Source organism: Telopea speciosissima, chromosome 1, assembly GCF_018873765.1.
Source record: "Telopea speciosissima isolate NSW1024214 ecotype Mountain lineage chromosome 1, Tspe_v1, whole genome shotgun sequence".
In the NCBI taxonomy this organism is placed as follows: domain Eukaryota; kingdom Viridiplantae; phylum Streptophyta; class Magnoliopsida; order Proteales; family Proteaceae; genus Telopea; species Telopea speciosissima.
Genome location: NC_057916.1, coordinates 38,021,105 through 38,047,808, shown reverse-complemented (window position 1 = coordinate 38,047,808; position 26,704 = coordinate 38,021,105). Strand labels below are relative to the sequence as shown.

The 26,704-nt window shown below is 38.4% G+C and overlaps 1 protein-coding gene and 1 pseudogene across 3 annotated transcripts; one reads left to right on the top strand and one right to left on the bottom strand.

The window, feature by feature from the left end:
- The first annotated feature begins 2,456 nt into the window (after positions 1-2,456).
- On the top strand, positions 2,457-10,060 carry LOC122648736 (annotated as a pseudogene).
- A 2,003-nt stretch (positions 10,061-12,063) lies between these two features.
- On the bottom strand, positions 12,064-21,559 carry LOC122648770 (DEAD-box ATP-dependent RNA helicase 58, chloroplastic). Of its 3 annotated transcripts, XM_043841991.1 has the most exons (10): positions 21,234-21,559; positions 21,032-21,125; positions 19,505-19,618; positions 19,291-19,413; positions 15,391-15,495; positions 14,439-14,597; positions 14,277-14,345; positions 13,682-13,771; positions 12,877-13,017; positions 12,064-12,521 (listed from the first exon to the last, which is right to left on the bottom strand). In XM_043841991.1, exons 1-10 carry the CDS (start codon positions 21,518-21,520, stop codon positions 12,249-12,251), a joined length of 1,455 nt encoding a protein of 484 aa, XP_043697926.1. In that variant the 5' UTR covers positions 21,521-21,559; the 3' UTR covers positions 12,064-12,248. The 3 variants fall into 3 exon arrangements, with proteins under 3 accessions (XP_043697926.1, XP_043697927.1, XP_043697928.1); XM_043841992.1 differs by lacking the exon at positions 21,234-21,559 and having other exon boundaries at positions 19,505-19,614; positions 21,032-21,121; XM_043841993.1 differs by lacking the exon at positions 21,234-21,559 and having other exon boundaries at positions 19,505-19,572; positions 21,032-21,121.
- Positions 21,560-26,704: the final 5,145 nt, after the last annotated feature.

Genomic DNA, 26,704 nt, shown 5'->3' with positions numbered 1-26,704 from the left:
TGTCCATAATTTCCACGTGACAAATTTTTTAACCAAACAAATATAATTTATTAAAATAGAAATTCTAAAGACTAATTGAAAGAAAATAGACGACTAGAAATACAAGTGACAATACATATAGTTTATAAAAAGGAAAAAAAAAAAAAAAAAGACAATACATACAAGCAACAACTTATTGATGCCAAAATGGTGAATTACTTAGAAGTTTTTTTTTTTTTTTTTGGGTGGAAGAACTAATTAGAAGTTGTAACCTTCTTTTAATTGCCCTGTTATATTCTCAAATTTTAATTTAGTATTTAATTCAAAAAAAAATAAATAAAACTATTTAATGAATAATTTAATGCAGTTTTTGTGTGAATGATAGGATTTATCCTCATTAGAAAAAAGTGTTTGCTTCAGAACAAAACAATTAGACTTAGGTTCGGTCATCTGGAATGGTTATTCTACGTATAGGAGAACTTCCAATTGAGAAGATCCATCGACCTAAGACGAAGGCAAAGGTCTATCTATTTTATTTAATTATTCAGTTAAACTAATTATTTGTTATTGGAATTAATAGTAAAGGGATAAAAAGTAAAGTCACAAACTTGTTTTAACCATCCTTGATTTCATGAAGATTTTCTCATACATAAAATAGGAGTATACATATTTGAATTTGGGGAAAAGAATGCTAACTAGTCATGTGGTTCCTGCACCTAGACACAAGATCGCGTGAATTTACTGTCTAACCTTCAGTGAAAAAATCTCATTCAGACAGATCCTCTAGCGCACACTCTCATTGGCCCGTGTGATGATGCAAACACTACACGACCAAGTATCAATCTCTTGCCCTTTGGATTTATATCTAAAATTTGAGGAACATTTATGTATGTCTGATATCGTATCCGGAATATATGGGCTTCACCTAAATCCATACGATTGAGTATGTTTGGACTTTTTAACTCCTTGGATATACTAATGACAAGTTGTTGGCAATAGCCAATAAGTTCTCTAAACATGAGTTGTAGGGATTACTTATATGATATTTGTTCAATTCATTTTTAAATGAGAGAGAAAAATTAAAAAGAATCTCATATAAGTAAGTGTTTCCTACGTCTTTTGTTCGGAGAGACTTTTCCCTTCATTATATTAATGACCTAGATGGATGTACACCTTTCTTCACTCACGATGGAAGAAAACTTACTCCATATTTTTAAGGGGGAAATATACATTGAGAAAGTTCTTAATCCCTAGGTAAAACTACATGTAATGTTCTCATTAAAAAAAAAAAAAAAAAAAAAAAAAAAACTACTTGTGATGTTAGCTAAAGAAACTAAGGGTCTATGTGGCAACATTTCTATTTCCAAATTATTATTTTTGAGTTAAAAATACATTGTATGTTTCTGTTCAGTTGGGATACTTTTGTATAAAAAAATGGTGTATAGTAAAATTGGAAAAAAATTTCTACCACTATAAAAGAACATTAAATACATGTTTTGCTACATACATGTTCTGCTCCAAAATTATTCTTAAAAAACACAAAAGCACTAGATTTGTTTCTTTTAAACATTGCCATGCATATCCTAAAAAGTCCCCAACTTTATAGTCCAAGCAGAGTTCAAGTAAGTGGACTCAGCAACGGGATCGACCTCAATCGATTTCGATTTCGATTCAATTATAATCGGCATGAACCTTAACAACCAATGTGAATAAGTTGATTTAGATTGATAGGAATCAAGATTGGACTCAGTCATTTCGAATCAACAGGAATCAAGATTAGACATACTCAATTCGAATCAACAAGAATCAGAATCATGGTTATAAAAATTGATATTGAATCAGGCGTATCGATTTGTATTAATATCAACCGTGCCTAATACTGGCTGGTACCTGCCCAATCTTGTATCGGTGTAATGGTCCTTATTAGGGGTAAATCTGTCTAAAAACAAAAAAATTATTGAAATTGAGGGTAAAATCATCAGATACGATCGCTACATATTGGTATCAATATCAACCGAGACATACGGATCCCAATACCGATATTAATAACCAGATCGATCCTATTTCGATTTTTTAAAACCCTAACTCAAGAGAAAGAGAGAAAAACCTAAAAAAGTTGTCTAATATGGAAGAATATACTAAGGGCAAAGACTAATGGAGACCAATTTGTAAGCTAGTTTAAAATGATGCTCTTACCCTTTGATCAAGTAATTCCTTAATTCTTGGAATATTCGTAGATTAGAACAAGGTTGCTGAGGAGTTTCTTGTAATTATACTATTCGCCATAAACGGTTCAGAAAATTTCACAAAATTGATGGATGGAGTTGTATTTGGATAACGTAGCCCAATCTTCCTAGGGACAAATATAGAAGAATTCCAAATAAGCATTTGTCTGTTTACTTACATAAGCTTCCCCAGTCTTTTGCTCCGTCCCTTACACTCCCAAACTCCTTCCATTACTTCTTTAAACTCTATAAAGAAGTCCTCTTGTCTTCATGCTCGTTCCAGTTTTCTACTTGAATTGTTGAGGTAAAGTAATGGCAATCTCCGCTGATTATCGGATCTCGTTTTCGGCCAGCAGTGTTGGTCCGGTGCCAACTCTGGGGTGATCGGAAGCAACAGAAAGCTTGTGAAGTTCTGCGATGCAGAGTTAATGGGGCAGAAGCTCAACCTCAGTAAACTCCGTCAGGGGCCTCATAGTAAGTTGCTTAGGCCTTACTTGTGCATGTCTCTCACAGCAGATGTTCCCTCTGAGACTAAGGTGAGCGCTCTCTCTCTCTCTCTCTCTCTCTCTCTCTCGTGCTGCCAAATGGACGGTCGGGATTGATTAACATTTTTATCACAAACTAATATGTAGAAAGGGACAAAAGTGCAGCTAGCTTGGAGGGGACATGAGACTCCACCTCAAGAAACGAGGACTCGTGTCAAACCTTTGCTGTTGCATAATTTCTTGGGGCCACCCGCTTGAGGCTCACTAGGGCTCAGAAGCTCTTGGTTCGTGCGTGGCGCGGGGGTCATGTACGAGCCCAGGGGAATTTAGTCGGCCTAAAATCGGATACCCCTCTTGTCTCCAAAAAAATTTTAAAAAAAAATTGTAGAAAGGGACACATGTCCCATCCCTACCATTTCGGGTTAAAAGGGGTATTTTTGGAAGTAAAAAAGACATGTGTCCTCTTCTAAGTGTACATCGGGAAAATTGGACAATTTTTTTGGGTAAGAGATCGATGCGTCGAGGCCAATGAGAGCAGCACAAGGCATCAACATGGATGAGATTTTTTATATTTTACGGGATATGACAGTAATTTCTTACGCTGTTGTATTTGGCCACAAGGGCCACATGATGAGGCAACGTTTTATTTCTCCTCTCTTTTTAAATAATGGGAGTATGGAACCAATTAGAAAGTAAATTTCCGCTTTCCCACGCAGCCATTGTGGAAATCACGAAATGGTTTCGGTGACAAAGGGACTCATGCTCATGTATGACTAGGGAAGAGAAATAATATGAGTATGGGTTCTACCCCCTACCCGAACACATTGTCCGGGTGGGGTCCACCCCCTATTAGAGGGACTTGGGGAAATTGAGAGCAAATAATTTTCCAGTCAGTATGTGAGAGGGTGTGAAAAAGAATCTCCACACTGTCGGCATGGGAATCTTTTTATTATATGATGTCATTGATTCGGATCAAAAGATAACGATTGTTCTTGGGTTTGACTTTTGATGTATGGTATTGATGGTGTTGTGCAAATGAGGATCTGGCTCCTGTCCTTCAGTGGCGGGAGCTGGAGCGTCCTGCCCATGGAAACCACCCAAAAACAGGGGGTGGGGTGGTCATTTCACATGTGGGGCTCAGTTGGGACCCATCTGTGAAATGACCACCCCACCCCTGTTTTGGCTGTCGTTTAGCTGGGCTGGACGCTCTAGCTCCCGCCACTGCAGGACAGGAGCCAAATCGTGCAAATGAGAGGCCTGGAGATGGAAAAGCGGGACCCACGGACCGTTTTGGCCGTTATAATAGGTGGAGGAGCTAGGACTCGTCTCTTCCCCCTCACCAAGCAAAGAGCAAAACCTACTGTAAGTCTTTTCCTATCTTTCCATCTCTTCCTTACACATTGAAAACCAACCACATGTTCAACTACTACTCTCTCTCTCTCTCTGTTAATGTTAATCCATGAGAGATGACTTAGATTTAGCTTTACTATACTTTTTGTGCTTGACCATTTGAGGTTATGGATCATCTTATTGAAATACTAGCATGTGCAATGGGATAAACAAAGTTTACATTCTTACTCAGTTCAACTCTGCATCGCTTAACCGATATCTTGCATGTGCTTACAACTTTGGCAATGGAGTGTAAATTTGGAGATGGTTTTGTTGAGGTGTTACCATGGACAGTTTTATCTGATCCTATTTAATTTCTCCTTGATCTGCATCTGCTATGAAAAGGCTATGTTGTGAATCTTTCTCTTTTTAATGGAGGAAATAAATTATTGAAGAGCTAGATGTACAAAAAATTTTAACATCTACTCCTATCAATCTGTATATAGTCTCTCCCAACCAATGAATTTGGATGCTACCATTGTATGATCTTGTTTTATGCCAGGTTCTAGTAGCTACTCAGACCCCAGGAGAGACAGATACTGCAGATGCTGTACAATAATTTCATTGCCTTTTTGAGGTACTACTAATGAATTTAGTTAAACTGTGCTACTGTTCCCTCCAAAAAATGCTAAATTCTTCCCATCCATGGAACTTATATTAGCTGGGTATCTTCACAGACCATCACACTACAATCCAATATTCTATAATTTTACTTTTGAAAGTGCATTGAGCTTAACCTTAGTAAGCTATAAGATCATATCTAAAATTGATTTCTTGTTCTGTTAGACCTGAATCCTACTCTATGACACTTGGAAATTTTAGTTCAAAGGAAGCTAGCTTTGATACTATAAAACATTCGTTAATTTCAAATGTGATGCCTGTGTTATGGTTTAATGACAATTCTGTAGAATGCTAGAAGTAAGGAAATTGAGGATGTGCTTATTCTTTCTGGAGATCATCTTTACAGGATGGACTATATGGACTTTGTCCAGTTCAGACAACAAATACTTCTTCATATATTCCCTTCACTGAAATTTGTTTTAAAGACTTTTATTTTAAACATTAAGATTTTCATCTGTATTTCCAGAATCATCGACAGAGTGAGGTTGATATTAGTATTTCTTGTCTACCTATGGACGACAGGTAGTTGACTGTTTGTGAACATATTAATTTCTCCGTTATTATAATTCCAGTTAGTTCACATTATTTTGCAGTCAATTATATGAATGTATTATACATGATTAGAGACAATTTTCCAGATTTTACTATGCATTCTGGAGCCATACATCACTCTAAATAATTATAGAAGGTTACTGTGGTATCAAATGAGATTAATGGGGGAGAAAGAAACAGTGAAACCCTCAATTTTCTAGGTAATTCCCCCAAATCAAGAGGTGTTGTCCAAATCTACCTGCCTCCAACCTCCAGAACCTATTTTCTTTGAACTTTTTGACTTCTTAAGATCATTATTGAGTCTTCAATAGAAAATACCTTCGTTTGGTCAAAATCGAGTCCTCAAAGACGGCTCTTCATTCTAATGCCTTAAATCCTGGAAGGTTCGAGATGCTTTCTAGTGTATATTCTACAGTCACTGCTTTAAATTCCAAAAAAGATGGAGACCCTTTTTTTTTGGGGGGGGGGGGGAGGGGGGGCGGGCGCGGGGGCGGAGCGGATCATCTTATTCAAGCAAGTGCATCCAGCATTTAAGGATCTAAAGTTTAACTTCACTGTGATGATAATTAAAGTGAATAATTATTTGTCATCTCCCATGAAGAAAGCCAGATGTTAGTTATCAATATCATTAATCTTGGGATGGATTCTTGTGTCTTTCTTTGTGCACTTCTCATGTTCAAGTTTCTCCATCTTTATTGGTCATTCCATTTGTTCTTGTTCTATAGAATTTATATTTCAAGTAATGTTTTTTAAGTTTGATTATGATTACAAATTGTCTTAGCATCCTATCTCCATTTCCTTGATAGTCGTGCTTCAGATTTTGGCTTAATGAAGATAGACAATAAAGGGAGGGTCCTCTCATTTAGTGAAAAACCAAAAGGAACAGATTTGAAAGCAATGGTAATTTCTTGTATTATATTATCCTTGCAGATCTAATATAGGTGAAGCAATTCTGAGTGGCTACACTAATTTCACTTGTACTACTTAGGAAGTAGACACGACACGACAGTTTTGGGATTGTCATGAGAAGAAGCACAAAAGAAACCCTATATTCCTTCTATGGGAGTTTATATCTTCAAGAAGGAAATACTTCTGAATCTTCTAAGGTAATGACCATTTGAATTGTTTATGGATTCTGTAGGTTATAGAGGATTCAGAATGTTATTAGGAAAGTTAAGTGACTCTATCTCCAGTAGTGTCCCTACCCCTCCTCCTTAATAAAATTCTTCCCTCATTTCCCCCCAAAATCATAGCTAGTTAGTACTTTATCGAACTCCATTCATTTTTGGGATGACTTGACCAGCTGATGGTTTGCCTTCAAAATAAGATCTAGACAGTAAAATCCGATATAGGCATTTACTATTGCATCATTATTTGGTTCAGGTGACGTTTTCCTACAGCAAATGACTTTGGATCTGAAATAATCCCAGCTTCAGCTAGAGAGTTCATTATCAAGGTCTGTCTCAAATATCTTTAAGTCTGTCAAGTAAACTCTACCAAAAATGAAAAAGAACAAGAGATTACCAATTTTTCATCTCAAGAGAATGCACTAAACATGTGAAGCTACTACTAATTATCCATCAGAGTTAAAATATTTCAGCATTCCTTTACGATCAATCTATGTATAAGATATTCACTGCAGGCATATCTATTCAATGATTATTGGGAGGACATTGGAACAATTAGATCCTTCTTTGAGGCAAATTTTGCCCTCACAGCACATGTACATATATAAGTATTTATTTGTATACTTCTCTTTCTTTTTTGGCACTATGTAATTGCTCTTGTACTTAATTCCTGTTACGAGTACCTATAAATGCCTGGGATCAATCGAGTGCCTCATGCATTCCATGTCGATGAATCTTGTTGGATTTCCCTTTCTGTGTAGTAGCACTTAATTGATAAAAGTGTCTTCTAGCAGTAATCTTGGCTATTCAAAAGTAAAGGAATTGATTTTGCCAAATGAGCTATGATTTATCGACAACAATGGAAATGACCCATCAATTGGAGAGTCAAATTGATGAGGATGTGCACCATGTGTGGCACTTAACTTGATACTATCACAAGGCAATAAGCACAAAAATGATAAGCAATATTATATGATTTTGAGCATCAAATTATCTTTACTTTTTCTTTCTTTCTTTCTTTTTTTTTGGGGGGGGGGGGGGGTGTTATGTGCAGGGTTACAATATTTGAACTGTTAGTCAGGTTCTTATGTGATCTTCAATTGTTTTCAGCCACCAAAATTTAGTTTTTATGATGCTACAAAGCTAATTTATACATCAAGAAGAAACTTCCCACCATCAAAGGTTGACCACAGCAAGGTTTGGTTTTGTTTGATATGTCCAAGTTTGTTCTTTAATCCTCTTACACTAGGGAGATTATTTTCAAGCATTGCAAAAAGATTTTTGAGTTCAAATATGGAGTACATGAGGAGTTAAATAAGCACAGTAATGCTACTAAAATTATTCTTTTATAATAATACAAGGAACCTATCAATAGCAAATGTGGTTCTTAGAGAAGTAGCACCTTTAATTTCCCCTCTACATGCATTTCTTATTCATCATCATATTACCCAATTATACAGCATCTCACCCAAAAAAAAATCCAATTATATAGCAATATACCTGTTATTTTTAGTATAGCTCTACTGACATGATCATATGACAAAGATTATGTAAACCATAGTTTCCAAATTAGAAAAGGATATAAAGGTAATAATTAGGAAAGACTTGAGTAAGATCCAAAGATATCAAAATTTTGCTTGTAACAATATTAAGAATTTACTCATTGATTTTCTTTAGCCCTTACTACCATTTATATCCCATGTGTACTTATTCTTTACATTCTTGTGCAGATAATTGACTCAATCTTGTCGCATGGATGTTTCTTGGATAAATGTGTCATAGAACACAGTGTTGTTGGTATACAATCCTGAATAAATTCTGATGTTCACTTAAAGGTTTGCTTTCTAAATTCCTTGCATATTAAAAAAATTGATCAAATTGAGTGTTGAATCACTAAGGATTCAGTGTTGACCTCAAGAGTAACTGATATTCTATACTTCTTCACAATTAAGAGAATGAGGAGAAAACATATGCAACAAATTGATTAATAATGATAAACCAGGAAAAACACAGAAAAGAAAAAAAAAAAAAAAAACTGATGAGAACAGAATATCATTGACTAGCACAGATTAGTTTTTTAGCTTTTTCTTGATTTCCACATTACAAAATTTCTTTCCTTTATTTCCTAAAGTTCCCTGCGTAATCAATCTCTTGTTCATTCAGTTCTTGCTTCTATTAATTAGATTGTGTTATATCAAAGTGATAGACCTTTTATATATTTTTTCTATGTTCCTTATGTGGAAGAACTTTAAAGAATGAGCTTAAAACAAAGCAAGAGAGTGAGAGAGAGAATCCATGTAATGGGTACATCTATTGCACTCAATGGAGGTTAGTGTACTCTGCAAATAATGTCCTTGATTGATATAAAATGTGACAAATGTAGGATACAGTGATGCTCGACGCTGACTATTATGAAACTGATGTCGAAGCGGCATCACTTTTGGCTGAGGGAAGGGTCTCAATTGGAATATGAGACAATATAAAAATCAGGTACAAAGTGAACAATTTCATTAAATTCTGCTTTTAACATCTCTTGGAGAATTCAAAGTTCTTCTCTATGATGTTGTGCAGGGAATACATCATTGACAAAAATGCAAGAATTGAAAAAAACGTCGCAATATCTAACTCAGAGGTATGGCATCCATAATCGTAATTACTCTACTAATTGTTTGAAGACAAACAAAATACAGAAATGTGTAGACCTTCCTCCTAATCATAAGTTATATATCCTCTCATTACTCATATTATCAATGATATGAAATGAATCTTACCTGACCCCCTTTAGTTGGGATAAGACTTAGTTGAGTTGAATTGTAAATAAATTTTGTTTAAAAAAATCAATATACTCAAGTCCCCAACATCATCTGCTGCTGGATTTTGACACGTGCACCCACATCAATGCAACATAGTATTCAGTGAGTCCTTCAAGGGGATTCCCTGGCCCAAAAACAGTTCAGTCTTAGTCATCTATCTACATGGTTTGATCAATTTGGGTTTCAAATTTTTAGTTCATCATTTTTTTTTGGGTAAGCAATTTGCAGTTCATAATCAATCACGAGAACCGAATTTGTTAGGGCTATGCTTGTATCCTTCTTCAGCAAACAAGTAGTAGTGAATTTTGGTGACTTTGTTAGTTTAGAAATTATCACTTAATAGGAATCTAGCATCTTAAAGCATAATTTGGTTACATTTTAGAGTATTGTACCTAGTACAGGGAATGGTGATTTATGTTGCTCTAGTTTCATAGCAGGCTTCTTTATAAAGAATTTTGTATCTGCTGAAATGGTATATTTGAATTGGAATGTTGATAACAAAAGAGTCAGAATGACCGTTATGTTCATAAATTCCCATAATATGGTTAAACATTTGAGCTTGGCAGTTTTACTTTAGAGGTTTTCTATCCTCTCTTGATTTTTTCTTCAACTGTGTCTGCAGGGAATTCAAGAGGTAAACAGATCTTCAGAAGAGTTTTACATCCGTTCTGGCATTACCATCATATTAAAGAACTCAACCATCAAAGATGGATTTGTACTATGATTTTGTCAGTAGTTCCGCTTCAGGGTCAATTGAACTGCAGATTAGCAGATTTAACGTGAAAGAAGTGAGCTAATGTAATTTTATTTATAATTATAATCACAACAATGTAATGCCTTGTTTGTGATATTATGGTTAATCTATGTAGAGAATATCATAACAATATTATGTGCATCATGATACAAAGTTACAATTTTTTTTGTTGTTTGAAGAGGGAGGTTGATGCAGTTAAATCATCTAAATAGGCTTATTTTAATAGAAATAAGTTTTGGGCTGGATTATATGTGTTGGGCCTTTAATCCAATGGGCTTTCTTTGTAATGGCCTTATAATATGGGTACAAGCTAGGCATGCGGGATTAGTTAGGTATGTGCCTTTATTTCTTTATTTTAATTGTTATTAAGAATTTTAATTAGGCTGAATTAGGTTTCTAGAAGTCCAACCCTGTTTTGAGCTAGTTTCCTTTATCATTTCAGCTTGCTAGTCAGGTTATGTTATCTTATTAGTTAAGGATTGGGTTATGTCTTTCCCTTTTAGTGTCAAGAGTCTGTTTATGAGTTTCTATATAAGTTTGTAAGAGAGTTCAGCATTGCACACGAATTTGATTAGTGAAAAGCTTTGTCTTTGCTGCTCTTTTTCTCTATTGGTGAAGAACCATGTGTTTGATCAAGACCCTTGTGTCCGGTCAAGGCTAGTTGGTGTTCGATCATTCCAACCACATTGCGATGTGAAGCCCTGGTGTTTTCTCTTAGTTATTATTCTTCCTCCATAATTCAAGTAGGTGCTCATCTGATTTTTCTACAATTCCTAGTCTGATCTGGAGTTCATATGCAAGACTTTTTTTACACGAATTTCAACTGAGGTAATCTGGTCATCTGATTATCCTGACATTTTAAGTTGTTGTTCTTAAACCTAAAGGAATCCTGCTACCAGATTTGACCTAGATCAGACCTGCTGATCTGGATTTATACTGAATTTCATATTCTGTCCTCTCTTTAATTGAAATTTTATCCTCTAATTGATGAATCGATTTGCTGGTTATATCGGTCTATTGTCGCTGATATTTATATCTAGTGCTAAGAATCGATTGCTCATTATATTCCTATTTTCTGATTTCTATTTAACTGGTGAATTTATGTACATACCCCTCTACAAATACTACTAGGATTGTGATTGCCTCGAAGCTTCTGATCCAAGCCCTTAGATCGAGTTAAGAATTTCAGTAACTGTTCTACCCCTTGTTTGCTGAACTCGACCTGAGTTTAGAGACCATGTAATCTCTTGATTTGGATCTATGTGATTTATCTTAATCTGGTTTTATTTTCTCTGGGATTCGATTTTGTTACTGTTTTTATTATTCAGTTCCAATACAGAGACACCCAAGTTCAGCAGAGGTGAAACCTAAGTGGAGAATTTCTCCTCAATATTATGCTACTGGCCCAACTTGAAAACAGACCTGATACAAAGACATGATATCACTCTCCTAATGAGATGTTACTCAACTAAGTTGTTTTGCACCCTCTTACTACATTATGGCATCTCTTCATGTCCAACAAAAGTGTGGAGTTGTAAGGCTCCAACCAAAATCAGCTTCTCTTCAGAAAAATCTAGCTCAAGAGAACATAATGACTAAAGAATATGGCCACAAAGTTTTCCATCCTTAAAATTTTCATGTGGTAAAATTTGACTGGATTAAAGTTTCCCATACTAAGAGATGGTGATCTGGATAGTATGCCCACAAAGTTTAAGGCTATAGAAAATGTCACAAGTAGCAGACAATTGGGTTGTGCAGAAAAAATCATTGAGAGGAGCCTCTCAGCCCAGCAGTGAAAATAAGTTTTACATTGGTGTTTCCAGTGTTATGAAATGTGGCCAATTCTCATGTGCCCAATCACTGTATTGATAGTGAATTTGATTTCTTAATAAATGGTGCAAGTTCCCCATCATGGTTTTAAGTGGTGAATCACCCATAGATCTTGTATAGTTTGGGAGATTTTGCTTGCTTCTTATCTATGTTTTCTTATTTATTTCCATGTCATGGCTTGGTGTAAGAAGACAGAAAATACAGGGGATTGGTATGCTTTCTTCGTCATCTTTCTTGCCCTTGGCAAAGAATGTCTTACCTTCGTACCTCTACCATGCATGATGCATCAGTTCATAATTCATTTTTTTGCAAAGCAAATCCTTTAGGTGGTTCTACTCTTTTCACATTACCACATTCAGTTGTAGCACATAGCCCATCCATTGGGTGCATCTTCTGTAGAAGCACAATTGACTCATGCACCTCTTGAGCAAGAAAGGAAACAATCATAAGAATAACCGTGACAACCTCATGACCTACAAAGATAGCTCATTACAATGAAACATCAACTCATTTTCAAATCTTTGCAATACAAACCGCTCTTTTGGTGTTATCATGTTTGTGATGGTGCACTCCTCATCCGAAAATGGCTTCCGACCAGTCCTTCCAGAGCGATGAAGATAATCCACTGCAGTCCTTGGCAAATCAAAGTTGTACACATGGGTCATCTCTGGAAGGTCAATTCCTCTTGCTGCTATGTCTGTTGCAACTAGAATACAACATCCACATGCCCCACCTTGTCTGACTTCCTGCATTATGATGGAGATATCAAAACAAGCAACTTCCTGCACTTTGGCAAATGTGTGTGTGTGTGTGTGTGTGTGTGTGTGAGAGAGAGAGAGAGAGAGAGAGAATGGTTTTTAACTCGAATGACATCCAAGAACAAATTTTAGAATCATTCCCTTGCTTTATCCTTGTTCAGCTTTCTGGAAATGTTTAGATACTACATGATATGCATGTTCCACACCCAAACAACTATTTTATCATACCTAAGGAATATGGTATTCCAAATATCTCAATACGTGGATGAAAAAAATGATGTTCAACTATATTTCTCTTTATCCATTTTCTATGAAAAATATGTCAAACCTGAAAAGTACTCACTGATAATGAAGTTACCCGCAAGTTAAAATTCATGTTCTGCTCCAAAAGAAGGATCTCTGAATATTCAGCATAGGAAGTTCTCAGGAACTCAATGACACAGATTGATGATGGAGAATTTCCAGCTTTCTTTGACTTCTCAGACTACATAAATGAAAGAGGGAAATGTTAAACGAGACAGTGGCAGCTTTATGATCACCATATTACATAACAGGATAGCTGGCCTTAAAAAGCTATTTAAATATTTGTCAAGGGATATTCCAAATGCTATCTGTTTTAATAGCCCAACCTGTAGTCAGTTTATTTTTCCCCCACTCCTTCCTGACCTCTAGTTGAGACACACACTCATACTTTTTTCTTTTAAAATTTTTGATACACCACAACATACACATATAGCTGAATGGCATCTTCCAACAAGGATGACCATGGACGATGGACCAGCTTGGTTTTCCTTGAAGCCTTACTTTTTAACTGCTGGTATATCTAAAAAGATATCCCCATGGTACCTTCCAGATCATCCTTTTGCACTAGTCCATGTTTTCAAAATTGTCCCACCTTTTTAAATAATCCCTGGCATCCACACTCAAAACTATACTGATTTTTTCAACAGCTAAACCACTGCTCTATTCACTTCTAAGGGGTCTTCAAAATTCCCCTCTTCTATCTCCAACCACATGTACCAGCCCCATCCCCCCCCCCCCCCCAAAAAAAAAAAAAAGCACCTTTCAATTCACTGCTGAAGAGCCATTTCTGTACACTTCTTCTTACTGCAGCATAACAATTAGTGAAGTCCCCAATTATGACGTACCTGTTCACTGACAAAAATAATGGCAGATTTTGGTGTATCAGCATGTAGTAGGGAGAGCAAAGTTTGCAGCCTCTCATTGTCTCTACATATCTGTGAAGATCAGAATAAGTTGAGTCTTAACTCTTAAGATAGGAGCATTAAAAAGGGAGTAAAAGTGGAAGCATAATGTTGATATTATCAAATGCTGCCTACAACCTAAGATGGAGCCAACAATTTGATGGGTCTGAACCAGCAGAGCTTGTAGAACACAACAACACTGTCCATCAAACAATAATACATAAAGAAAACCATTCCATAATTTTGAATTGCTAGAGGAAAATGTCTAACAAAACAGGAAAATCCCATAAGATCAATTTTTGTTGATGCAAATTATGAAACTAAAATACATAGCAGTCAATGGGAAAAAACCTACTTGTATTCAAAGCATCAACTACAATAACATAATAGGTTATATTGTAGATTTCCCTACATGCGACTCCATCAAATATTGGACCACCCCGACCTTTTAAACTTGTGATCCATATTTATTAGAGCATGCACTGTACTGATGGTGTAGCAGATCAGTTTTATATACATAGTCTAATACTCAACTCACCACGAATCTATGTTGCAGGCATGAAGGCATGGGCTGGACAGGGTTTAGATGGACATGAACCACGTCACTCTGTCAAAAGCATGAATAAGGATACAAGTCATAATTAGTTCGACCTAAGAAATTCTGTGGAAGATAAAGCTAAGAATGGCTGTATCTGCTGACCTTGGTCCACTTTTGCTGTATACAATCACAAAGAAAATGCCTGTGCTGGGGAATGGATGCACTAGCAAAAACAGTTTGACGGTTATCAATTGAAGAGTATGATGTCAAAAGCTTCCGAAGAGAATGCACTTGTTTTGATGAATTGAACATGAAATCAACCTAACCAAGTGGAAAATTTAAAATGTTAGCGGGGGAAAATTTACAAAAACTGGGAGCTTGTATTCCATAATAAGTCAACATGAGCAAGTATCCACCAAAATGATGCTTTAATCTGTAGCAAGGATTCTCAGACTCGTTTCAGACCACAGATCGTTCTGGGTTCTAAATCATCCTGGAACATTCCAGATCATTAGAGATTGTCTAGACCATTCTGATCTGATACCAATCCAGATCCACCAATACGGAATGATCCAATACTGATCTTTAAAACCACGATCTGTAGTGCTCCACGTTGACAAAATAACTGGCATACTTCATTCTAAAACACATTAATACCAATCATTCATTTTAACTTAGAGCGTCCCAGTGCACAGGGCTCCCGCTACTGCAGGGTCTGGGAGGGGCAAATGTACGCAGCCTCAACCCCCTGTTTCAATTACATTAATTATACAGCCCAAATAAGATAATCTTGTCCTTAACCATATGACATCTATCAAGCCTTGCTTATTTAGATTATAAGATAAGAAACAAGACCCTAGAGTAATTCATTTCCATCTTCAAAAGTTGAGGGAAACTTTTCAAAATTTCATAAGCTGGGAATTTACATGAAGCAGTACACAATAAAGGGAATTAATGGATTTCTAGAATTTATCAATTTTAACTGTGATCATTCAATTAGAGAATCAATACGCTGTAGCATACCATTTTGTATTCTGGATTAAGATAAGTAGTTGATCCACAAATAATAAATAAATAAATATGCAGAAAGAAATTTCAGATGCAATTCAATTACCTCATCGATCACTAGAACTTGCATTGCTTCCAGCTTAAAAACATGCTTCTCAAGCATTTGGCACAAACTTCCTATAGTTGCAACCACAATTGTTGGGGGTTCTGCCTGAGAGAATGCTTAAAGCTTATACAATTAGCTCCTTCAGTTTCTTTTTTATTTTAAACATTCCAGGAAATAAAAAGAATGATTGGAAAGGTAAATTTTACACGCAGAACAAACTGACATGCTATCATTGATAAAAGACAAGGTCCAAAGAAAACCTTCTTTTATACATAATGGGAGGTTGAAAACATCCTTTTCCTATATAAACAGACAAAATAAAACAATAGACTTTCACAGTTTAGAGCAAGTTTTTTTAATGACCAACTAATTATGGACCTGTACAGCATACATATACAGGAAGGTTCTCAATGTACTTTCTTAATCAAAAGATCTTCCTGGTCATGATACAAGAAAGCTTTCTGAATTCTAGTACACTACTTCGATGAAACTAATAAAACAACGACATACATTACTACTTCAATGAAACTAATAAAACAATGACACACAACACTACTTCGACGAAACTAACAAAACAGTGGCATATAACACTCAATCCAGACCATAATTGTCATGGTAACCAAGGCGGTCAAGGGGATCGAAAAACTAAGGCAATACCAACAAGGCGCCTAGGTGTTGCCTTGAACAATGATCCAGACACTTGAGAAACTGAAATATTTTTTTTTGGATGAATAAATAATTCAATTACCAAAGGGAGAAAGAGGGGGGGGGGGGGAGAGAGGATACAAGCAAGAACCATCACTAAGCCCTACCAAAAAGCAGGGACAAAACAAGGGCCAAAGCCCAACCCAAAAAATGCACAAAAGAACAAGCCAGGCAAACCAAAGAACCAAGCCCGGCTCAAAGTGGCCAACTAACCCAGGTCAATAGGCTCACCACTTAGAGCATTGGATCTATGATCTAAAAGGAAAGGCGCATTCAAATCCGGGGCGGCGAGGGAGTAGGTAAGGTAGGGACGCTTCTTAGGGAAAGGAGGGGAACTAGGTTTATGGCGACGGAAAACGAGAAGAGAAAGGGAGGTGGCATGGAGAGGATACCGAGTATAATTAAGGGTTGAAAGAGAAGAAGGGGCAGGCCCATATAAACCAAATGGGCAAGAAGGGCCAAACAAAGAGGGGCTAGGGGAGGGATCTGGGCCACAAGAAGATGGGCCAGTCAAGGAGGGAAGAGCTGGGCTAGGCGACGTAGGGAGTCGAAAAGGGGGGGACCACGCCGATGGAAGAGGGAATCGGGGAGAGAGAAGGAGGAGTGGATAGGAACAATTCCACAGGGGGGGACCACAACAAGTGGAGTCGAAAAGGGGGGACCACACCGATGGAAGAGGGAATCGGGGAGAGAGAAGAGTGGATAGGAGACAATTCAACAAGGGGGATCACAACAAGTGGAGTAGAAAAGGGGGGACCATGCCGATGGAAGAGGGAATCGAGGAGAGAGAAGGAGGAGTGGATAGGAGACAATTACGCAGGAGGGAGACCACAACGTTGGATGGGGAAATCTTGGAGAGAGAAGGCGAAGTGGAAATGGAAAGAGGAGTCGTGGTAAGAGAAGGCGAGGAGGAGAGAAAGGATTTAGACATTGATTTTAGAAAGGAGGTGATACCAAGGTGAAGAGCGTCTTAGGAGAGGTTTGTATAGGGGCAACAAGCGTAGCAGGCTCGATAGGAGCAGGGACAGAGGGGACTGACTCAGGAAGAAGACAAGGACTTTGCAGATCGGAGAGGAGGAAAGCTGCACCATCGGAAAGGGACTCGACCTAAAGGAGAAAGAATCGATTTGAATCTGCAAAAGCAGGGGGGAGACCAGTTGGTCAGAGGGACAAGGACGCCTGGGAGAGATCGACACTGGGAGACCCTTCCGGCCAGATTTCTGATGGCACCTTCTTCTCCGGCCGCACTTAGGGCTGCACTGCTCAGAAGCAATTGGGAGAGAAGCAGAGACTTCGAAAGAGGGGTTTCTTGACGCTAAGGCAGAGTTGGGGCCTTCGATAAAGGAGGGCAGCGCAAGAGAAGCTTCAACAGTGGCTTCATTCCCAACCTCAGAGCATTCACCAGACAAATGGCCAAATACTTTACAAGATAAGCACTGTGGAAGTCTCCAATCATAGTGAACAGCCTGGTTGAAGGAGAATCCTTCGTCATCAACTACGAGGATGGAAGTTGGTAGGGGAGAATCCGCTGGAACATCCATGCCGATTCTGGCGAAGGCAAGCCGATCTTGGAGCTTTGCTCTGCCAGCTGAATAGAGAGGAATTCCAAGGACCGAGCCAACCACACTAAGTCCTTCCTTACACCAGGAATGTAAGGGGAGCCTAGGGAGAGAGATCCAGATTGGAAGAGAACTGAGGTTGAGACGATGAAGCTGAAGGTATCAGTTCCATTGCCTGAGAAAAGAGGTTTTCTACCAACATTCCAAGGACCTCCAGCCATGACTCTATCTCTGTCATCGTCTTCAGCAAACTTGAAGATACAAAATCCATTGTCGAGCAGGTATGTTTCAAATCACCCCTTTGTTTTCCATTGCTTTGAAAGAGAGGCTTTCACAAGAGGGAAGGGGGATCGGGATCCCACGAAATGCCCCACTAGGCAGTTATCCCAACTTCTTGGCCTCATGGAGAAGGAGATCAGCTTCGTAATGGGCTGCCTTGGGGCCACTGAAGAAGGTGGGAGGGACGAAGTGCAAGGGGAAGCCATCACGAGATGGGGGGTTTTGGGATGAGAAGAGTGAGGACCAAGGTCAAGGTTCAGGGGTAGGGAGAAGGGAGGCCCTAGGTGGTGGCGGCACCACCCCAGGGTGGTTGGACATAGAGGAAAAGGTTCAGGCCATCACCGAGAGGAAGGGGCTCCAAGATTGACACCAGAGGCTCCGCAAAACATTGGCGCTTTTCTTGTGCTGATCTGTCTGTTCGAGAAACTGAAATATTACTTAAACTTCTTTTAATATTTTTGGAATTTTGGTAAATTAAATTAATTATTAGTGAAGGGGAAAGCGACCCCAAGAAGAGCAGCTGCCAATACCATAGAAGGCCTTGAGAGACCTTTACCTTTAAACGAATATTCCAAAAGAGAGAACAACCTTATCATACTGCACAGAGCTCCCAAGTGAGGCATACAGAAGACCCTCCTCAACACAAAATTATATGATGAAAACACCTGCTGATAAAGTTACTATAAGGATTAATTGATATGTTCTTTGCTCAACTTATGCCCGCATTTTGCAAAATCCACCTGCCCAAAAGCCAACAAAAAATGCATGCTAGTGTTGCCGCATACAGAAGACCCTACTCAACACAAAATTATATGATAAAAAACCTGTTGATAAAGTTACTATAAGGATTAATTGATATGTTCTTTGCTCAACTTATGCATGCATTTTCCAAAAATCCACCTGCCCAAAAGCCAACAAAAAATGCATGCTAGTGTTGCCACTTCCACATAACTGTTCGTACTATGTTTATTGCTTCTGATATCATGTTTATATACAGATTAACACATTAGCACTTGAACAGGCAATTGTGACATTAGATGTACCAGAGAAAGACAATATTTAAGCGGACCAAGTAGAACATATTTTGGTTCAGAACGTCTCCAAATAAGGGCCAATTCAACAATATCCACCAAATAAATTCTTGGAGAACTACCATAAGAGAAGAGCTTGTCCTGCTAATCCAAAACTAAGAGTTCCACCAACACTACAAGATGAAGATTACTAGAAATGGGCATGTAAAATCAAAGGTCAATGGCTGCAAAATTTCATCAGTCGTAAGCCCTCTGCCTTTTTTTTTCTTCTCTTTTTGTTGGTATCATGGAAACAAAACTTGCAAGTGTACAGATGAATACACTACCTTTAGCCAGATCTTATGTCTTTTCAACATCCCTCCGTCCAAAAGAGCCATCACAGTACATGTCTTCTGCTCCAATTCATGTTCCATGGGCTTCGAAGCCAAAAGCCTAGCAACTTTTGTAACCTAGCTAAATTTATAAGCAGTTACAAGATTAGCAACATAGGTACTTCAGCATTAACAAGATCAAAAAAAAATATAATGAAAGTGTTCTCACTTGCATGCCGAGTTCCCTAGTTGGAACAACAATCACTGCTTGCACTGCAGACCTTTGAGTATTTACAACTGAAAATATTAGTAGAAGGTAAGCTAGGGTCTTCCCAGAACCTGTCTAAAGGACCAAGAAAATAGATACATTAGATTCCTTATCACTGGATGGGTCATAGCCATGAGTATGATATTATACTTGAAAATCCATACATATAGAAACACAAAAACAAGTAAAAAGCGACAAATGAAAGAAAATCCTATGAGGGTAGTTGTCCCCAGCTCAGCAAGAAGATACAATACTGGATGAAGTTCTAAATAAAGAGGACAATTCCAAAAATGATCGCAATCAAGGCAGAATACAAGCCAACTGGACTTCAGAAGAGGATGTGGCCTGGATAAAATTGAGAAAGGACATCCATATAACCGACCCAATAGTAGATGATGAATATAGCACAATTATAGGGAGCAGGTTTTCTAGCAGGCCTATTCTCCAAATTGACAGGTCGTATGGGGCTGAAATTTAATTATCAGGTAGACCTCACAATCCCCTACTCACATGTCAAGTTTCAGCCCAAACCAAGTTTACCACAAAGTAAAATGAAGCATTTAAAAATCCTGGACTCACAAGAGGGTGTAAGGAATAACGAGGGGATGCATCAACATGGCAGATATGCCATTACATGGAAGAGTAAATGATTGAATTTAAGTGAGAAATTTGACAAGTGTTCAATCCAGACCATACCATACCCTAAACATCCGATGGTCAGAATAGCCACATCATCCTTCCAGTAGCACAATAGGTCCATAAACCAGGAAGGAATCATCGTTGGTCCAGCCATGAATATTCTTTCCATATATTTATGGTCCACTTTAACACTTTTGCCTCAGTCAGTGGCATCAAACTGAATAAGGAAAACAGGACTTCTCTTTTCCATGCTTCTTCTCTGAAAGTTTCTAGGTTTCCTCTACTCTTCCATTTCAAAGCAATTGAGATATACACCTCGACATTCCAAGACTTCGAAAGTAAGAGGATTTCAATACTAGAGATTTAGTCAAATTGAAGGTCAAATGGGTAGACGAAGTGATAAATTGGCCTAAATTCATGATTGAACTATGAATCAGCTAAGTTGTCTCAATTGAATGAAGAGAATGCCCAAAACTCCCGTTACGGGCATAAAATTAAACTAACTACTGAACTGAACTTAGAAAGGATATGCATGTGGTAGGGCTTGATCCTAGTATGACCGCAGATAGAGTTGTTTGGAGGACAAAGACCCGTGTAGCCACCCCTTGTAGGTCAATGTTCCTGAGATGCTGCTTTGACTACTGCTTGGACTTCTTCCTTTACTTATTATCTTTTTTACTTCCTTTTGCTCCTCTTACGTTCTTTTCCTTCTCTTATTTCTATTATTGTCATAGCCTCTATCGGATCCATGTAACCGACCCCATGTAGTTGGGATAAGGTTATGGTTGTTGTTAATGTTGTAGATATTTATATAACAAAATCAGTTGGAAACTGAAATACAGAAGTAACCTGGGCATGAAGTATGCAATCCCGTCCAGACAGCAGAGTTGGTAAAGATTGCCGCTGCACATCTGTTGGTACAACAAATCCAACCTCTTCCGCTCTGCAGAATATAAGTGCAAGTTTATCCATTAGCTCCGTTGGGTGACTACAAGTTTTGTGAAGAAAAAAATTATATATAAAAACAAGTAAAGGAAGTGAAATAGCTCGCCTTCTCAATACATGCTCGGGAACACGACCTTCACATATTTCTCGGAGAGTCGAAGCTCTGTTGCCCCCGAGCTCAACTGGGCTGGTTAAGGTGTTCACAGAAGAAGAGTTCAGTTGAGCAAATGAAGGTTCCTCAGCAGAGCATAGAATTCGACCGGCACCATTAATGAAATTTGAACGTCTAAAATTAGGGTTTTGCGTTTTGCAGAGAAAACAACGTAGACTGGTTTTCCTGGGCCAAATCGACGTGAATGGAGGAGGATTATTAGTCTGCGAATAGCAGGCCATTGAGACTTGAGAACCACAAGGAGACTTTGAACGGCAATCAAACAACAGACGACGGGAGGCAGAAATTTATCAGATTTCAATTCCTCACCCCAAATTTCTGATGGTTTTTTTTGAGTTGATTCTGTACTACACATCACAGTGATGCACACCACGTGCACTTTACGAAATTACACCGATGAGAATAAACCGCTATGAGAGGTGATCCCACACCCCTATGCCCCATCTCAGTGTTAAATTCGGATCTGGCTCTACTCCAGCCATGGTTCTAAGTATTGATATCATATTGATCGTATCGGGCGATACGTACCGATTTTGTTAATCATCGATACCAATACCATGCCAATACCGTATCGATAGCTCGGTACGGACAAGGGGTAAAATGGTCTGAAAACTCATTTTTAAAGGAAATCAAGGGGTAATTTTGTTCAATACAACCAATGCAGGCCGATACTGTATCGATATAGTATCGGTTTTCTGTGTTGTCGATAACCGTTTCATTACCGTGCACTAAAACCATGAGTCCAGCCGTGGCGGGAGCTGGAGGTGTGGGTCCCATCTTGAAATGATCAAAAACCCCCTTGTTTTGCTGGGTTGGACACTCCAGCTCCCGCCACAGCTGGAGAAGAGCCTAAATTAATTGGTTAAATTTAGGCCCAGTTTTGTTCCCAAATGAAAGTGAAAAGTGCTCAGCCCAATTCGATCAATCTGAATTTTATTTTGGTTTACAAAATTAACCACCCACTGTTTATGTTAACGGAACTAATCACATCGAGTTTGGGTATTACAAAAATACCCAAGCCAGTACTCCACCATCACCCCACATATAAGCGTCTTCTTCTCTGGGAAGAAGAAAAAAAACCACCGCCAAAAAGGCTAGGGAATTGCTCAACTGCTCCCTGAGGGTTGCAGGCACATAGTTCTCAATGAATCGTACACCTACATCATTAAGGATGATGACAAAGAGGTTGTGGCGGTCGCTGGTGAGACGGCCAACGATTTGGGGACCTGATTGTAGGCAGTCTTGAAGTTGAGAGAGGGATGGAAAGAGACGTGAGAATTGATTTGGTTCCCCCAATGAGGTTTCATTCCATTACCATAGATGGCCATTGTTGCAGCTGAGATCCGCGAGGTGATTCTACACACCGGAAAGTCAAGAAGCACGATGGAAATTATGGTTATGACTTTGGTTTGGGGAATCTTGGCCTTAATGGCCCCCTTATGTTCTCAAACTTATCACATGTTGAATCACTTACGTGGCTTTAGGCTTGAACCCCTAACATGTGGCATCCGGCTATTGGAGAGCTGATCTCATACGCATCATAAGCCCTCCACTCCTTCGAGTCTGTAAAGAGTCAATGGATCTGGTAGTCACTGTTTTTATATCGCCCTAGAACCCCTATAAATAGGGCTCTCCTCCCTCATTCGGACAAGTGGATTTTTCTTGGGAAGTGTGCTCCCAAGCTTCTTTTTCGCCAGTTTCAATGTCTATAGCCTTCTTTCGCTCATCTCAGGGTCTCCCCATCTCGCACCTTGAAATCCATGATCCCGTTACCTTGTCCATAGTCTAGGTCACTCGAACCCATATCCTTAACCCATTTCTACTACCATAAACCCATATTCTTCTTCCATATATATCATGAATCTCATGTGACACAGTCATTCTATCTGAAGATCGAGCATCTGGTTTTCCGATCTTGGGTGTACTTTGCCCAAATTCGGAATGATTTGAAGACAATCTTAGTCGTTATTCTATTAAACTAGAAGGAAACACGACAATCATTCGTCTCCACCCGAGTCGAGAAGATACTTTACATATCTAGTATTTTAGTGTGTGCATGCAGGTATACATACTCACTTTTCCTTTTATTTGGACACAATGTAGATCATTGAAGTGATTTACCTTAGCGTATATAACACTTTAGGATGAAATGTTTACTTTTATTTTTTTATTATTGTGTTATAAGTTAGCTTTGCATGCTAGATATAGGATGTATTATCATGGGAGAATATTCGAAAACTAGCATCTAATAGAAAAATCGATAAAATCGGGCGGGATGGGGTACTAATATCTTCCCACTCTTGTAACCTGACCATTTACCCAGATTCTCTGACCAAACCAAATGGAATCAGGTATCCCTTTATTTCACTATGGGTTGGGCTACCACTCATCGGGTCTTAGGCCCGAACCTTAGGTGGCGAGTCCTTTTAAATATGTATGAAGCATGACTCCAATTCCCCATTCTTGATAATGAACTTTAAAAGTGAACCGCATAACCCGGGCAGCAAATAGACACCCCCACATCATAGGGGACTTGGAGGCGAACGAGCGAATACTTGGAAGACCTTCCTTGTCTTGCCCAAACCTCCGAAAAGAGGAATCAGGTCACGGAACCCACAATCCTCAAGTAAGGGCACCTAATATAGATATGACTCTTATATCCCAAAAAAATGCTAGTTAATTACAACCAATTCCCTCCACTTAACAATATCACTTAATAGATCATAGGGCATGGAAGATATTACTATTGCCACCTTAATCCTTCGCAATTCCATGTACAAAGAATTTGAACGTTTGATTGAGCCTCAAAATTGTTTCCAGAATATTTATAAAATAAATATTAGGGAAAAAGTTCTCTGTCTGGGAGTGTGGCCTATGCCAGCACTCTCATGAGTCTATCTCTCTCCTCCTCATGTGAAAAGACACCTCTACTCCTTTGTTTTAATGAAGAGAGAGATAGACAAATGGGAGTGCTAGTGTAGGCCACACTCCCATACAGAAAACTGCTTCCCTAAATATTAATATTGCTCAATATTTTCAAACCTATTATATACAATTTATAAAACATGACACTGGATCCGGATTTCGTCCAATCATGTACATATAATCTCTTTCTTGATTTTCTCCCTGTGAGGAAAGTGAATTCCTTATTAAATGTATCTTTTGTTCATAACTAAAAGCTATGAATCAGTGGATAGATGTATAGTCTAAAACATTGACCATAGGTACACCAAAACTCATAATATCTAATTGTAACGTTGAAGACCTCTCAAGTTTGAAGACTAATCATAAGACTAATCATAAACTATTAATGAAAATATTGTTCCTTAATCAACTCTAAATGATACATTCAAGATTCCCATGTGATTCACGTAAGTATACACACACATACATACACTCACATTAGTGTCTAGCATCTGCATGAGAACAGAAAATGTGATGACCATATAAACAAAATGTCTAATTCTATCTCTAGTTATGAATAACTTTTAGGTTAAAACCTATGGACAACTACAATCCGTTAATATCATGTAAAATAAATAATATTAAATAGTTTAATAATTGATTTGATGGACACACTTCCAACACAGGTGATCAAAACTCCTTCTATATTTCTTAATCCCCTCATCCCATATGCTTTGTAAAGATATATTTTGATACTGCTCTTTTGGATTATTGTTTGGCTTGGGGGATTGTGGTTTTGAACTATTGCCGCTGAAATGAATGAATGACTGACACGTCACTGAGAGACCTGCACACCATCTCAAACCACAGAGGGATAGAGTTGGACTCCGTTGAAGATTCTTTGATGCTTAAGTCAGAATCCAGACAATAGAAGAAGAGTTTGGAACGATAAGAGAGCAATGGTTCACCCAGACCTTTCTGTGTGTCAAGGGTGCTCCCTGGAATCTCTGACAAGTTACCATGTTGACTTTGTATATCTATATAGTAGAAGTCCAAATACCTTGTTATAACTTTGCCACGTGTCCTCTTACAATAGACGAGAGACTTAGGTATATCAAGAATTATCATTACATGGTGTTTCATTTGTTGACAATGTTTATTCAACCTTCAACTTGATATTTGAAAGGCTTTTGCAACAAGGGAGTGTATTGTGTTAGCTATTCAACTTGGTTTTCGAGTAGTTCTTATCGAATGGGATATTTGGCATTGCTTTGCTTTGTTATTTTAGGGATTGATCCTCCTTGGAAATTAAATAGGATCTAGGAAGATTACAAACAATTTCTTTCTTAGACCCTTAGCATTTTTTGTCAGCTGTGCCCCTAAAACTTTGAACTCAGGCAAGCTCATGTTTTACTCTAATCAATATAAATCCTCAGTTACTTAAGAAAAAAGGTCGATGTTATCTGTGGGAGACCGTGGCCCCTACGTGCATATGGGCCAATGAGAACATGCATTGGCATCATGGAGGCGGGATTTTTGCCTTTCATAGGGGTAGGGCTGTCACACCCCCATCCCTGAACCACGGGGAATGCAACCAGAGCGTACCAATACACTCTCTAACCACCAGAATCACTGATGCAGTACCCAAGACTAACTCATTCACAACGACAAATAATAGGTAAAAGGAAAAGATTAATATTAATAACATCAGAGTTAGCAGAAGCTAGGTGATAGCATATAAAATATTGTCTATTCAAATTTACCCCTGCATATCAATGGGTTCTAATCAGGATCTATGTATTATCACTGTATAATAAATACACTTATCAAGAAAGGAATAAAAGAATACACCTTTAAATCAGAAAATAGTTTATCAAAGTGTAACAAAAGATGGCCACCAGCCAAGCATCATTGTTCCCTCGTGGAACACATCTCACAGTAGCACTCCGGTCCATGATCCTCATACTCCGAAGTCCACCACTCTTCATGACCTTCTTCAGGAGTCTTGAACTCCATGTCGTCCTGCTCGAATGTACCTGCATCAACTAAAAAATATGTTTCCTCGAGAAGTGAGCTCCAACTGAGCCCAATAATTGGCTAAGCCACACAAGCATACACAATAATAATAATGAATGGGGTTGACTGCAAACCATACATGATGGACGGATACCAAGGTGTCCCATACCACCAAGGTAGACCGTACATCACATACAATTTACAATCATGCTACATGAATGAATGATGATGTATAGTTTTATTGTTATCCACCTAACACACAACTAAGTCAGGTATAGTACTATAGCAACACCTTAGGTAGCATCCCCGACATCGGTACCATAAATGGATGGTATACCGGCGATGACAAACCCGAGTTGCGTTGGAAGCCTGCCATACCGGTCTCCACCAAGAGATATACATAAACCCCCAAGTCAAATCCCGTCCTGGTGTTCGGCCCAAAATACGGTTGGTGCCCGAACTTCCTGGGTGGGTATACCCGAATA

Excerpts from the sequence above, each read along its gene's own strand:
- LOC122648770 (XM_043841991.1), bottom strand. The coding sequence starts at position 21,520 with ATGGCCTGCTATTCGCAGACTAATAATCCTCCTCCATTCACGTCGATT. Across the intron at positions 21,126-21,233 it reads CCCGAGCATGTATTGAGAAG|AGCGGAAGAGGTTGGATTTG; the intron begins GCGAGCTATTTC and ends TATATTCTGCAG. Across the intron at positions 12,522-12,876 it reads TGCGGGTAACTTCATTATCA|GAAGTCAGACAAGGTGGGGC; the intron begins GTGAGTACTTTT and ends ATCATAATGCAG.